This window comes from Sapajus apella, unplaced genomic scaffold, assembly GCF_009761245.1.
Source record: "Sapajus apella isolate SASKATOON/1434 unplaced genomic scaffold, GSC_monkey_1.0 scaffold38, whole genome shotgun sequence".
Classification (NCBI taxonomy): Eukaryota; Metazoa; Chordata; class Mammalia; order Primates; family Cebidae; genus Sapajus; species Sapajus apella.
In genome coordinates, this window is record NW_022436978.1 from 6629001 (window position 1) to 6644611 (window position 15611).

General features: G+C 35.7%; 1 protein-coding gene across 8 annotated transcripts in view; it reads left to right on the top strand.

Annotated features, from left to right (window-relative positions):
- The window catches only part of ACAP2 (ArfGAP with coiled-coil, ankyrin repeat and PH domains 2), a 164231-nt gene that overhangs the window by 113787 nt on the left and 34833 nt on the right, over positions 1 to 15611 (top strand). For 5 of the 8 annotated variants that reach the window (XM_032298198.1, XM_032298202.1, XM_032298199.1 and 2 more), the window contains 2 exons: positions 3974 to 4086; positions 12338 to 12358. In XM_032298198.1, the coding sequence (XP_032154089.1) occupies positions 3974 to 4086; positions 12338 to 12358 (134 nt within the window). The remainder of the gene's footprint in view (positions 1 to 3973; positions 4087 to 12337; positions 12359 to 15611) is intronic. The other 3 variants (XM_032298200.1, XM_032298201.1, XM_032298204.1) reach the window with 1 other exon arrangement.

The following is a 15611-nucleotide window of genomic DNA, read 5'->3' on the forward strand; positions in this document are numbered from 1 at the left end:
GGCCCTCTATTCTGTTTCACTGTCTTTTTGTCTGAAGTGTAAATACTATGCTGTGTTTAATTATTTTTGGCTGTATAATGACTTCTTTAATAACTAATGAGCATCTTATATTTATTGGTCATTTGGATATCCTATTTGTGAACTATTAGTCTTTATCTCATTTTCCCATCAGGTTGCCTAATTGTTGATAACATTCTTTAAAAAATTTTTTTATTTCATTTTCATTTTTAATTTTTGTGAGTACATAGTAGGTGTTATATATTTATGGAGTACATGAAATATTTTGACACAGGCATGCAATGCAGAATAATCACATCATGGAAAAGGAGGTATCCATCCCCTCAAGCATTTGTCCTTTGTGTTACATTCTATTACATTCTTTTGATTATTTTAAAATGTACAATTATTTTGACTATTGTCGCCCTGCTCTGCTATCAAATACTAGGTCTTATTCTATTTTTTTCGTATCCATTAACCACTCCCGCTTGCCTCCATCCTCAGTTCCCACCGCCCCTCCCAGCCTCTGGTAACCACCCTACTCTCTAGCTTCCTGAGTCCAGTTGTTTTGTTTTTTTAGATCCCACAAATAAGTGAGAACATGAATATTTGTCATTCTGTTCCTGGCAAGCAAATTATTGATATCTCATAGCAAAGCTTCCTCCCTTCTCTCCTTTAATCTTCTATGAATCATAATTGATATCTTTATTATATCTTCTAACCTGAGTGCTTGGTATATTCTCCATTCATTTAAGTTTTCTTTAATGGCTTTCATAAAATTTTATGATTTTTCTTGTGTATCTTTTGTTATATTTATTCCTAGACACTTGTATTCTAAATGTTATCTTTAAATTTATTTATTTTACCACTATTTCTGTGTATGATAAAATTGATTTTTCTGTATTGATTTTGTAACCAGTAATTCATTCCTTCCTTCCTTCCTTCCTTCCTTCCTTCCTTCCTTCCTTCCTTCCTTCCTTCCTTCTCTTTCTTTCTTTCTTTCTTTCTTTCTTTCTTTCTTTCTTTCTTTCTTTCTTTCTTTCTTTCTTCCTTTCTTTCCTTTCTTTCCTTTCTTTTCTTTTTCTTTTTCTTTTTCTTTTTCTTTTCTTTCTTTCTGTCTTTTTTTGTTGTTTCGTTTTTGAGACGAGTCTTGCTCTGTCACCCAGGCCGGAGTGCAGTGGCATGATCCTGGCACATTGCAACCTCCGCCTCCCAGGTTCAAGCAATTCTCCTGCCTCAGCTTCCCGAGTAGCTGGGATTACAGGTGCATGCCACTATGCCTGACTAATTTTTGTATTTTTAGTAGAGATGGGGTTTCACCATGTTGGTCAGGCTGGTCTCAAACTCCTGTCCTCATGATTTGCCCATCTCGGCCTCCCAAAGTGCTGGGATTACAGGCGTAAGCCACCACGCCCAGCCTATAACCAGTAATTTCTTTTAATATTGATTTATCTCTGGATTCTTTTGGATGTTCTTTGTATAAAGTCTTATCACCTACCAGTAATGATAGTTTTTTCTTCCTTTCCAATCTTGTACTTTTTTTGTTGTTGTTATTTTGCTGACTAGGAGTTTCATCATGATCCTGAATGAAAGTGGTAATAATGGTTTTTCTTATCTTGTTTGCTATTTCAAAGGGAAAGCTTCTATTAGAGTCCCCTTTGACAAACCTTGATTTTGCATTCTGTCTCTGGACGTCACACCAAAGCTCAAGTTCTCCTGACAGGCAAATGCCCTTGCTTTTCTTACCTCTTTGAATTCCAGTTTTCACTCAAATCTCTTGCCTTTGAGTATACCTTCCTAATTTGTCGGGTCATCAGTGTATTTAAGAAAATTCTAACCCTATGCCTTTCATCCAGCATATTTCGTCACTAAAATTATGAAATCCATCACATTTTAAGTGCTACAACATATTGTTTGATATTAACAGTAATTAAATGAAGATAGTTTATCTCAAGAAATATAGTTGAAAATCAGAAACATTTGTAATGCACTGCACATTCAAGGAAGTCTTTTTAGTTGACCAAGGTTATGAAAAACTGCGCATGTTACAAATGAAACCTTTAGAATGTTAAATATATTTCTTGCTTAATTCTGTCTGCATAATTAAATAAATTATAGCCTCAAATAAATTTTAAATGAGGGAATTAAAGTTTCCCTGATGTTTTTTTCCCATAGAAAAAGTAGGAGGAAATGTAGCAATTCATTTACAGATTATGCTTCATTTGATTAGTTTGGATTATCATGCCTTTTTGTGGTTACAGTTTCTAAGGTGTCAGGAGAGGTTATTCATTTTTTTTTTCTCTTTTAAAATTATGAATTTGGTCCGTTTTCTGTTCCTGACTTAGTACACTCTTAAATTTTCTGGTCCTTTAGGTAGATGTCACTCTGCCTCCCATCCAGTGCAGGGCCCAGCATCTCAGCAGATGCTGCCAAAATGTTTCCCAAGACAGGAAGTTTACTACCTCCTATTAGGGTAGAATTCTAATTTTAATTATTGATCCAGGAGGAATTTTAAGTGTTATGGCACTGACTTTTAGAGTTTTAAATTTGCTAAAAACAGCAGTCTTAGAGTTTTGTTCAAAATGCTCTGGAAGTTTGTTAGACAATATTTTATATATTGAAATGTCTAATTTCTAAACTTTATGAATCTTTGGAAGAAACTGAAAGTTTAAATTGCATTCAAGTGAAGATTTAAATAATTAGAATACTAGAAGGCTATGAATGATTTTATATTCCTCATAAAAAAAGTGAGTTCAACATGCCGACTTCAAACTGTAGATATGATCCTTTTCCTTTGAAAACTAAATTTAGGAAAAAAATGCCAGAGACACGGTCACATTCAAGAACTACCATGTACCTGGACACAGTGGCTCACGCCTGTAATCCCAGCACTTTGGGAGGCAGGTGGATCACTTGAGGTCAGGAGTTCGAGACTAGCCTGGCTAACATGATGAAACCCTGTCTCTACTAAGAATACAAAAATAAGCTGGGTGTGGTGGCACATGTCTATAGTCCCAGCTACTCAGGAGGCTAAGGCAGGAGAATTGCTTGATCACTTGAACCAGGAGATGGAAGTTGCAGTGAGCCGAGATTGTGCCATTGCACTCCAGCCTGGGCGACAGAGTAAGACTCTGTCTCAAAAAAAAAAAAAAAAAAAAAAGAACTACCATGATAGTCATATATTTAGAAAATAGTGGTAACTTTAAATAATCCCAATTAAATATAACCATATGCCTTTAAAAAATTGTTAACACATAGCACCATAAAATATTGTGATAGAGACTGGGTGCGGTGGCTCACGCCTTTAATCCCAGCACTTTGGGGAGGCTGACGCAGATGGACCACCTGAGGTCAGGAATTCAAGACAAGCTTGGTGAACATGGTGAAACCCCGTCTCTACAAAAATACAAAAATTAACCGGGCATGATGGTGCATACCTATAATCACAGCTACTTGGGAGACAGACTGGAGAATTGCTTGAGGGAGAGATCGCGGGAGGCAGAGATTGCAGTTAGCTGAGATCACTTCATTGTGTTCCAGCCTGGGTGAGAGCAAACTCTGTCTCAAAAAAAAGAAAAAAAAAAAAAAAAAGAATTTTAAACATAATACCCTGTGTAATATTTAGTTGTTTTCCCTTGTTTATTTGTATACATATTATTTTGTGCTTTTAATCACAATGTATATACTGTTTATATTGATTTATTTTCTGTTTTGTGCTATATTCTCTATAATTATTTGTTCTTGGATCATCACAATAGGTATTGCATAAAATAGTCCACTAAAGTCAAATACTTTAATGTGTTGACACATTTATTTATTATTGATCATTTAATTCCACCTTTATTTTTCTTATTAATATTGTTGTTATAACTGTCTTAACCCTTTTCTTCCTTTTGAATTCTTTCCCTAGGATCCATTTCTTGTCTAGGAAACTTAGCCAAGTCATATGAACTTCTTTATGTGTTATTTTGTTTAGGATTTCTCCAGTGATGATTCTAAGTTAGAATATAATGTAGATGCTGCAAATGGCATAGTTATGGAAGGATATCTGTTCAAACGAGCCAGCAATGCCTTCAAAACTTGGAACAGGTAATATATTTCAAATACTAGTCTTGATCTTTATGTAGTTTTGATTTTCTGACTTTCTCAATGATTTGACAACTATCTCTTTCATAATTCCTTTACTTCTGTAAATTCCACAGAAACTCTCCTGAACCTAGTCTATTGAAGATAGATGCCCTTTAGAAGCAGGCGAAGAATAAAAACATTAATTCTAAATTTTAAAAATAAGCAAGGATTAAATAAGGAAGCAAGGAGAATTTTTATAAATCTTGGTCTTTAGTGGCTAGCTCATTATAGTAAATAAATTTGGAATATGGTCTGCCTCCTATATTTATCCTAAAATAGATCTGAGTGCAAGTTATCGATATGATTGATGAACAGAACAAGTGAGCTTTTTTTCCCTTTTGGTTTCTCCTCTATATGATGTTTATGTATATTTTTACTTAGTGTTTGCTATTGTATTAGTCCATTTTCACACTGTTATAAAGATACTACCTGGAAAGGAGCTTTAATTGACTCAACAGTTCTTTATGGCTGGGGAGGCCTCAGGAAACTTACAGTCATGGCAGAAGGTGAGGGGGAAACAGGCACCTTCTTTGCAAGATAGCAGGAGAGAGAGAGTTTGGGGGAAACTGCCACTTTTAAACCATTATATCTTGAGAGAACTCCCTCACTATCACAAGAACAGCATGGGGGACACCACTCTCATGATCCAATCACCTCCCACCAGGTCCCTCTCTCAACATATGAGGATTACAACTTCAAGATGAGATTTGAGTGGGCATACAGAGCCAAACCGTTATCATTTCATCCCTGGCCTTTCTCAAATTTCATGTCCTTTTTACATTTCAAAATCAATCATGACGTCCCAATAGTTTGCCAAAGTCTCATCTCATTCCAGCATTAACTCAAAAGTCCAAGTTCACAGTCTCATCTGAGACACGGCCAGTCCCTTCTGTCTATGAGCCTGCAAAATAAAAAGCAAGTTAGTTATTTCCAAGATACAAGGGAGGAACAGGCATTGGGTAAATGTTCCCATTCCAAATGGGAAAAATCAACCAAAAAAAGGCCCCACACAAGTCCGAAGCCCAGCCAGGCAGTCATTAAATCTTAAGGCTCCAAAATTTCCTTTAACTCCATGTCTCACATTCCATAGCAGGCTGATGCAGGAGGTGGGCTCCCATGGCCTGCCTTCCTGGGATCTGGAGGACGGCAGCTGTCTTCTCAGAGCTCCACTAGGCAGTGCCCCAGTGGGGACTGTGTGGGGGATATAACCCCACATTCCACTCTGCACTGCCTTAGCAGAGGTTCTCCATGAGGGCTCCTTTCCTGCAGCAAACTTCTGCCTGGACCTTCAAGCATTTCTCTACATCCTCTGAAATCTAGGTGGAGGTTCCTAAACCTAAATTCTCATCTTCTGTGCATGTATAAGCCCAATACAGCATGGAAGCCATCGTGCGTGGGGCTTTCCCCCTCTGAAGCAGTGGCCTGAGCCTTGGCCTCTTTTAGCCATGGCTGGAGTTTGAGTGGCTGGGATGCAGGGCACCAAGTCCCAAGGCTGCACAGATCAGCAGAGTCCTGGGCCCTGGCCTACCATGCTATTTTTCCCTCCTAGGCCTCTGGGCCTGTGATGGGAGGAGCTCCCTCAAAGATCTCTTACATGCCCTGGAGACATTTTTCCCATTGTCTTGACTCTAAACATTCAGCTCCTCATTACTTATGTAAATTTCTGAGGCTGGCTTGAATTTCTTCCCAGAAAATGGAGTTTTCTTTTATACCTTATGGTCAGGCTGCAGATTTTCCACAGTTATGCTCTGCTTCCCTTTTAAATACAGGTTACAATTTCAAAATTTCTCTTTATGAACACATGTAACTGTACACTTTCAGGAAAAGCCAGGTCACCTCTTGAATGTTTTCTTGCTTAGAAATTTCTTCTGCCAGATACCCTGAGCCACCTCTCTCAAGTTTAAGGTTCCACAGATCTCTAGGGCAAGGACAAGAATGTTGCCAGCCTCTTGCTAAAATACAGCAAGAGTGATATTTGCTCCAGTTATCAATAAGTTCTTCCTCTTCATATGAGACTACCTCAGCCTGGATGTCATCCATATACGTATCAGCACTTTGGTCAAAACCATTCAACAAAACTCTTGGAAGTTCCAGACTTCCCCTCATCTTCCTGTCTTCTGAGCCCTCCAACCTCTGCCTGTTATTTATTTCCAGAGTGGCTTCCACATTTTCAGATGATCTTTGCAGCTGTACCCCGGTCTGTTGGTACCAGTTCTGTGTATTAGTCCATGTTCACACTGCTATAAAGATACTACCTGAGACTGAGTAATTTATAAAGAAAGGAATTTTAATTGACTCCCAGTCCTCCATGGTTGGGGAAGCCTCAGGAAACTTAGAATTACGGCATAAGGGGAAGCAGGCACCTTCCTCATGAGGTGGTAGCAGAGAACTCAGGGCAAACTGCCACTTTTAAACTATCAGATCTCCTGAGAACGCCTTCACTGTCACAGGAACAGCATGGGGAAAACTGCCTGCATGATCTAGTCACCTCCCACCATATCCCTCCCATGACATGTGGGGGTTCAAGGTGAAACTTGGGTAGTGACACAGAGCCAGTCCATATCACTTAGGAACCTTTTGTTTTTCCTGCCCTTTGTGAACAAATGCTTATGAATTTTAGGTGATACCGATCTTTTGATTTTTGCAATAACTTGAACAAAATCGGAGTTTTAGGAAATGGAAATTTTTTCATATATGAAGTTGTGGCAGCTAATGCTCCTTTATTATGAACTTGATTGCTACCGAAAACATTGTAGGTGTTGCTAAACAAATTTTTATAAAATATAAATCTATTAAATATCTGTTAAAAGAATGGATAAAGTATTTCATTGTATTTTCTCATATAGTACTGTACTAAAATGAAATAACTTAAAACATTGAAGTTTCAACCAAAAGATTGCTTGTCCCAGGATCATTCTTCTGCATATCAGTGATTTATCTTTTATTCAAGGATGCCTCTTTTTTTGCCAAAAATAAAAAAGTAGTCAAAAAAATTCTGTAATGAATAAGAGTAGTAGTTGGATTCAGGATTCTGGTTGATTCTGGTTGATTTTATTGGCTATAATGTGTATATTTTATTACCTGAACTTATTACTATGAACTTAATGATAAGGTGGTTTTTATTTTAAAAATGGACATTAGTAAAGTAAATAAAATTTCCTGGTAAGCTTAACTTTGTATACATTTTTGTTAAATGGAAAAATTTAATGTTTTATTGAAATGGATTTCTAGCGTAATTATTTTTATGTCTTGGTGTCAAGGCTACACTGAAAAAAACATTCACTGGCTGTGCGTGGTGGCTCACGCCTGTAATCCCAGCACTTTGGGAAGCCAAGGCAGGTGAATCACTTTAGGTTAGGAGTTTGAGACCAGCCTGGCCAAGTTGGTAAAACCTGTCTCTACTAAAAATACGAAAATTAGCCTGATGTTACGGTGTGTGCCTGTAATCCCAGCTACTCGGGAGGCTGAGGCAGGAGAATCGCTTGAATCCAGGAGGCTACAGTGACCTCAGATTGCACCACTACTGCACTCCAGCCTGGGTGACAGAGTGAGACTGTCTCAAAACAAAGGAAAGAAAAGAAAAAACATTCACTGACATTTCTGAATGTCAGTCAGTGATTCATTGAGCATTTCCCCAGCATTTGATATGCCAGATGTTTACATGGTACATAGTTTGTTTTATTCAAAATAAATTTTTCTGAACCTGAGAGCAAATATAAAATGGAAAGAATAATGATTATATTTGTTGTTAAACCTGAGTATAGAGAGCTTTAAAAATAATACATAGGTTGGGTGTGGTGGTTCATGCCTGTAATCCCAGCACTTTGGGAGGCTAACGCAGGTGGATCACTTGAGGCCAGGAATTTGAGACCAGCCTGGCCAACACAATGAAACCCTGTCTCTACTAAAAATACAAAAAATTAGCTGGGCATGCTGGCACATGCCTGTAATCCCAGGTGCTTGGGAGGCTGAGAAAGGAGAATTGCTTGAACCTAGGAGGCAGAGGTTGTAGTGAGCCAAGATCGTGCCATTGCATTTCCAGCCTGGACAACAGAGTGAGGCTCTGTCTCAAATAAATAAATAATAAGAATAGTACGTGAATATAGGAGGACCAACTCAAGTGGTGCAGTTAGAAATAGTGTTTCTAGCTTTTTTTTTTCTATTTTTATTCAGTTTCCTTACCTCCTTGTTTCTGGCTATTTTTAACTGAAAATTAAAAATTACAATTACATTTTCTAAGCTCAAAAAAGTAGACAGTAGTTTTTTAAGCCTTTCCTGATGAATTTCTGTAGCCAGAGTAGAAGTTTGAAAAAAAAAAATAGCTTGACTGGTGAATGTTTATAATAAAGATTACTCAATCAGTATGGTTTCATGATATAGTGTCAGAATTGAATTTTAACCTTCAGATTTTAAAACAACCTACTTCAAAGTTTAACAAAGTGAAAATACAGTAAATCCATAGAAACATACCATTATGTTAAGAAGAAAAGAAATGAGCTTCCATGGACTACTCCAATGAGAAATGATCTCAGACTTCAAAATGAAGCACAGTAAGTGTTAGTGGAATATTGCACTGCTGTTTAGGACAATAGAAGGAAGTTAATTTTGATTTATACATGAACATTTCATTATTATTTGTTTTCTGAATTATATTGGCATAGATATTAAAATGCAGCTAAAATCAAGAAATAATGGTTAACTTCCATTGTAGGCATTACCTACTACTTACCAAGGGAAAAATACAATGCCTTTGGAAATTAGGCTGCTTTTAAAGGAGATGACATTTACATGTAGTGAAATGGCAGTTATTGATTAGAATCATAGATTGTAGAACACCCTTATTTTCAGTAAAGAAATGGAGCTTCAGAGGGATAAAGGTCACACAGCTGGTTTGTGAACAAATTGAGATACAAAACCGGAAACTTGGAACTCTTGGGCTCAAGCAATCCTGTGTATCCTATGACATTTTTCTTAGTTTTTACGAAAATTCCAAACAATCTTTATTTTGACAGAACAAAATATAACTTCAACTATGAAAAAATACTTCACTTTAAAAGAACTTCCTGAAACACATTATTAGGAAAAATTATGGATAGCAAATTAATGTCATTTTCACATGCTACTGAAGAACATTCTGCTGAAAACACTAGTAAAATTCTGACTTGTAAAAGAATATGGCATATAAGGCTGGTCTTGGTGGCTCATGCCTCTAATCCAAGCAGTTTGGTAAGCGAAGGCAGGTAGATTGCTTTAGCCCAGGAATTTGAGACCAGCCTGGGCCACATGGTGAAACTCCATCTCTACAATAAAAAAAATACACATGCACACACGCACGCACGCACACACACACGTGCTCTCGGACCAGGTGTGGTGCTGTGGTGCCTGTAGCCCTGTCTACTCAGGTGGCTGAGGCAGGAAGATCGCTTGAGCACAACAGATTGAGGCTGCAATGAGCCTCTGCATTGTGCTGCTGCACTCCAGCCTGGGTGATGGAGACCCTGCCTCAATCAGTCAATCAATGACAAAAGTCCAAACCCTGTGACTAAAGTCTTAACGTATTTTCTAGATTATAGATAAGGAGCTAGACAGAAAGGAGAAGAAAGAAGAGTAATATTTTAAATGTTATTTAGGATTCTCTTCTGCTTTTTAATATTAAAAATTTGGAATTTATTTAAATTTCTTAAAGTATCTTAAAATTGAATTCTCTGTCCAACTTAATTTATTTTACTTGACTTTGAGTAAAAGACTGTATTTATGATATTGGTCCCTTAATTTAAAAAATTCAGGAATCCAGTGACTCAAATATGAAGATTTTTCTGCCTGCTGTTTAAGTATTTTTTTGGATTGTTTATGGATTAGTTTTAGGGCATCTTTTTTGTTTCAGTCACCATAGGGTACCAATCATATACAAACACATTTGCCATTACCTATACTTCTATGGAATTATAGCATACAGTATTTTCAAAATCAACTATTTAAAAACACCTCTGGCTGGGCATCGTGGCTCATGCCTGTAATCCCCAGCAGTTTGGGAGGCTGAGGTGGGCAGATCACTTGAGGTCAGGAGTTCAAGGCCAGCCTGGCCAACATGGTGAGACCCCTGTCTCTACTAAAAAGACAAAAATTAGCTGGGCATGGTGGCACACTTCTGTAGTCCCAGCTACTTGGGAAGCTGAGGCAGGAGAATCACTCAAACCCAGGGAGGCAAAGGTTGCAGTGAGCCAAGATTGTGCCACTGCACTCCAGCCTAGACAAGCAAGACTTCATCTCAAAAAAAAAAAAAAAAAAGTCTTCTTTCTCCCATAAATATATACACTATTAAAAATAAAATTAAAATTAAAAAAATACTTTTTTACTGTAGGGAAATACGTGACTAGGAATTTCCAGATAGTTTTAAAACTTCACTTTGTGCTTCATAAATTACAAGTATATTTCAGATCATCTCCAAATCTGAAATTTAACTGAGTAGATAATAGTTCATATGATGTGACTGAAATAGTGTAAGAAGTGAAAAGTTTTACATCTTAGGTGGACTGTTGAGCTTATTTCTTATTGGTTTCAGATTTCTAGTTTGTAGAAATTTTATACATCTAAAATTTTATACATCTACAATTTTATACATCCAAAAATATATTTTTCTGAAGATACATGTGAGGTTACTACAGTAATTTTTCTTTGTTAGGTCATTTTCTCAGTGTGGCAGCTTCCTTTCAGGCTCAAATAATTTAGTGAAAACTTTGAAAAACAATGAATCTGAATAATTACTTGCTCTGTTCAGTCTTTGTTGAAATAGATAATACAGCTAAAAGCATGGAATTTACTAAATATTTTAAAGCAAAATGATCTGTATGTTGCTGGTGTAGATGTAAATGTTTTATTTTTATTGGCGTTTTGTTTTGTAAGAAATATATACATAGATTAAAGATGAATGCTAAGTATGTGTGGCCTTTAAGTCACTTTAAGTAAGTTAGAGTGGCGATGATTAACTCAGGAGACAACAGATGCTGCAGTGTAAAGGAACACCTTTACACTGTTGGTGGGAGTGTAAATTAGCTCAACCATTGTTGCAGACAGTGTGACAATTCCTCAAGGATTTAGAAATAGAAATTCCATTTGACCCTGCAATCCCATTACTGGGTATATATCCAAAGGATTATAAATCATTCTGTTATAAAGACACATGCACATGTATGTTCATTGCAACATTGTTTACAATAGCAAAGACCTAGAACCAACCCAAATGCCCATCAGTGATAGACTGGACAAAGAAAATGTTGTACATATACACCGTGAAATACTACGCAGCCTTAAAAAGGATGAGTTCATGTTCTTTGTAGGGGCATGGTTGAACCTGGAAACCATCATTCTCAGCAAACTGACCACAAGAACAGAAAACCAAATACTGCATGTTCTTGCTCATAGGTGGGTGTTGAACAATGAGAACACATGAGCACAGGAAGGGGAGCATCACACACTGGAGCCTGTTGGGCGGGGGGCTAAGTGAGGGATAGCAGGGGGATGGGGAGATTGGGGAGGGATAACATGGGGAGAAATGCCAGATATAGGTGATGGGGGGATGGAGGCAGCAAACCATGTATGCATCTATGCAACAGTCCTAAATGATCTACACATACACCCCAGAACCTAAAGTACAATAAAAAGAAAATTTTAAAAAATTTTAAAATGGGGATGGGCAATTGGGAGAAACATTTATTTGGCTAACATTTTATAATCTTTGACATCCTCAGTTTATGAAAACTTTTCATTTGTCTTGGGTTTATATAGCTAATTCCTACAGTGATTATTTTCCTTAATTTTTAGGAGCACCTTATTAAGTAAGATGAGGTGAAATACTATCTGTATTTTATAGCCATGACTGTTGAGGCAGAAAATAATAGTAGAGATATGCCCAAGTACGCTAAGTCCTACCAAAACTTTCTATAACATAATATTTGAAGAACTTTTTGAATATTCCTGAAATTTTCAGATTCTTGAGTTGGAATTAATTATAAAAATGCATGTGTCTATAAAAAGTAAATAAAATGCAATAGATACTTTTATTTTGTTAGGTTCTGAGCTTAAGCTTGTTCCTTAATTCTTGCTTTATTTTCGTATCATGCTAGTCCTTTGCTTATTTTGCACATTTTTCATTTTCATTCTTTTACCACCTTTCCCTTATGTTTTAATCCTGCCCCGTTTTTTCACATGACAGGAAAAAGCCCGATCATATCAGGTACCAAATGGCTTCCATCCCTTTACCCTCATCTTACTCCAGTTTCCTTTTTGGCACGAGAAAGCTCATAATTAACTTGCATTTCAGTTGGATTACTTGCAATGGATATAAAGTCTCTTTATGTTTTAAATTGGTAAGAAAATATAAACATTTCAGAAATGGAATTACACCTTTTAATTGCACATCTCCTCAATTTGTTTTAATCTGTAAAGAAATACTTGATTTGTTTATAATTAGCCAAAGAAGATAGAGATTGAATAATATCCTTTTTATATATCTTATTTTTTAAAAAAGAGAAAGGCTGTACGTGGTGACTCACACCTGTAATCCCAGCATTTTGAGAGGTTGAGGTTGGAGAATCTCTTGAGCCTGGGAGTTGGAGATCAGTCCTGGCAACATAGCAAGACCCTGTCTCTGCCTAGATAGATAGATAGATAGATAGATAGATAGATAGATAGATAGATGATAGATAGATAGATAGATAGATAGATTAGATAGATAAGATAGATAGATAGATAGATAGATAGATTGATAGATGATAGATAGATAGATGATAGATAGATAGATAGATAGATAGATAGATAAATTGGATAGATAAATTGGATAGATAAATTGGATAGATAGATAAAAAGAAAGATATTAGCTGAATGTGGTGGCATGCCTCTGTAGCCCAGCTACTCCAGAATCTGAGGTGGGAGGATCACTTGAGCTCAGGATTTCTAGACTGCACTGAGCTATGATCGCACCATGACACGCCAGGCTAAGTGACAGAGCAAGGCCCTGTCTCTAAAAAAAATTACATGTATGTATAAACAAATAAAAATATATAGAGAAATAAGCTAGTAAACTTTTTAAAAATTGGAACAGTAACTAGGATTAGTCCTTTGAGTAAAACCATGTTAATTTTGTTGAAAGAATACATTGTCAGTTCCCTTTTTTTTTTTTTTTTCCATTTATTTTCTTTGTATAAAAATAAATTGAAGTAAAGGAGGGTACATGTTCAGGCTTTTAATTTTTATCAGTTGTTTACCTATTTGGCACTTACATGAATGTGTAAATAATCCCATCATCTGTATAGTTCTAGTTATAAAGCTTCTACAGATTTAGAAGTTTGACTTTTATTTAAGTTCTTGATTTCAAGAGTAGTTTTGGGACTAGTGATCAAACATAGCAAAAGATAACTTGATTATTTTGTTTATGTATTTTTTCTTTTCTTGCCCAAATTTTGTCATTCAGATGCTCTAATTGTTATATTCAATAATATTTACAACATATCAAATATATTTTTAAAGTATATTTAGAATTTAATAAAATATATTATTTCAGTTTGAGATACAAAGTGGTACCTTATTTTTCTTAATGAAGCAAGAAATTTTTCTATTTTAAAAGCTGTCTTGTATTTTGGCCTTGTGTTCAGTTTCTGAATCCAAAGTTTGTTTTCTTGGGTCTAGTTCCTTTTTTTTTTTTTTTTAACTTTCAAATTGTAGGTACCAAGTACTTAAATTATTAAGTATTTTTTCTCTATTTCACAATCCATGAGCTGTTTTTAAGTCTTACTTTTTCTTTTCTTAGAAATGTTAATAACAGCTAGGGCTGGGCGTGATAGCTCACGCCTGTAGTCCCAGCACTTGGGGAGGCCGAGGCAGGTGGATTGCTTGAAACCAGGAGTTAGAGACCAGCCTGGCCAACATGGTGAAACCTCATCTCTACTAAAAATACAAAAATTAGCAAGGTGTGGTGGCGTGTATCTTTAATCCCAGCTACTTGGGAGGCTAAGGTACAAGAATCACTTGAACCTGGGAGGCGGAAGTTGCAGTGAGCCGAGATCACAGTACTGCACTCTAGCCTGAGCGACAGTGAGACTCTACCTCAAAAACAACAACAACAAGGAAGTGTTAATAACTAGGATTATTCTACAGAAAGAATTAAAAATTATATTTTACTTACCTGATTAAAGTTTTGGTCAATGTAGGTTATTAGTTTTTAAAATTTATAGTAGCAAGGGAGGAATGATAGCATCATAAGACACACAAATTATTTAGAAAATGTTTTCTATGACATTTATCCTTAAGAGATATAAAATTCAGAGTTTATATTTTCTTTCCTGAGTTTACAAAACTGATGGTATGAAAATGTCATTCAGAAGCAGGTAGATGGCAGAGGAACTGGGTTTCAGAAATACATAACGATCTTTAGAGTTAATCGGGTAGAGCTCTGACAAAAACGTAAGTTTTAATTTAGAATTTTGATATTATTTTTAGAAGATATTGTCCTAAGATGCAACAGATCAAGAGAAATTAATTTTTGAAGACCTCAGAAGCATGAAAAGTTTACATAAGTGTGTTTTTTTGTTTTCAGTAAAATTCTGTAGCTTTCATCAAATTATAGAATATTACTATAATATAAAATGAATTTTTATTACTACAGTTCATCCTACTTCATATGATTTCTACATAAACTAATCAGTATCAGAGATTGTCTCCATTGCATGTCATCCCATGTGGCAGGGGTGCACCATTTTGTTTGTTTATAGGTATTTCCTTAACATTTCTAACCAATTGTCTGTCCCAAAGTAAACCCAGAAGTTCTTCCTTTTCTAGCTTACCTCTCGATGATTTGCGTTTAGAGGCAACCCACCTCATTTTATCTAGATGCTTATTTAACAAATCTTTTTTTTAATGATAAAGTTGATTCCTCTTTCAGTGGTAAGAAAACCTAACAGTCTATCTACTAAATGACTTTAAAATGGAAAAGCATCTTCTAGTCATGTTGTGAGAACAACTTTGGATAATTAACTTAATTTTTAAAAATAGAAATTCTAAATGTCTAAATAAAATTTCTAATGTTTTGTATTAGTATCAATGAAAAGGTAGAATCTCTATCTGCTAATCAATTAATAACTAATTATGATAGAAATCATCTCACATGAAACTAATTTTAAAATAATGATTCAAATACTGTTTTACCTTTCATGCTTGATAAGAAGTTTGGCTTTCTTTTCTGAATGGCTTTTGGCTGTGAATTTTTTTATGCCTTTAGGTCTTTTATTGTTTTAATAAATTAGAATTAGTAAATATGTTATACATAGGTTAGATTTTTCTTCTAAAGAAGATTGTAAGTAAATTGTTTGCCTAATAATTTATAGTAGTGAGCAGAACCATATAAATAGTTGAGTGAATCATTTGTAGTAATAACTTTGATTATTTTGCTTAGAAGTAATTTGTATGAAAATAAGGCCAAGCTAATTTGTGAT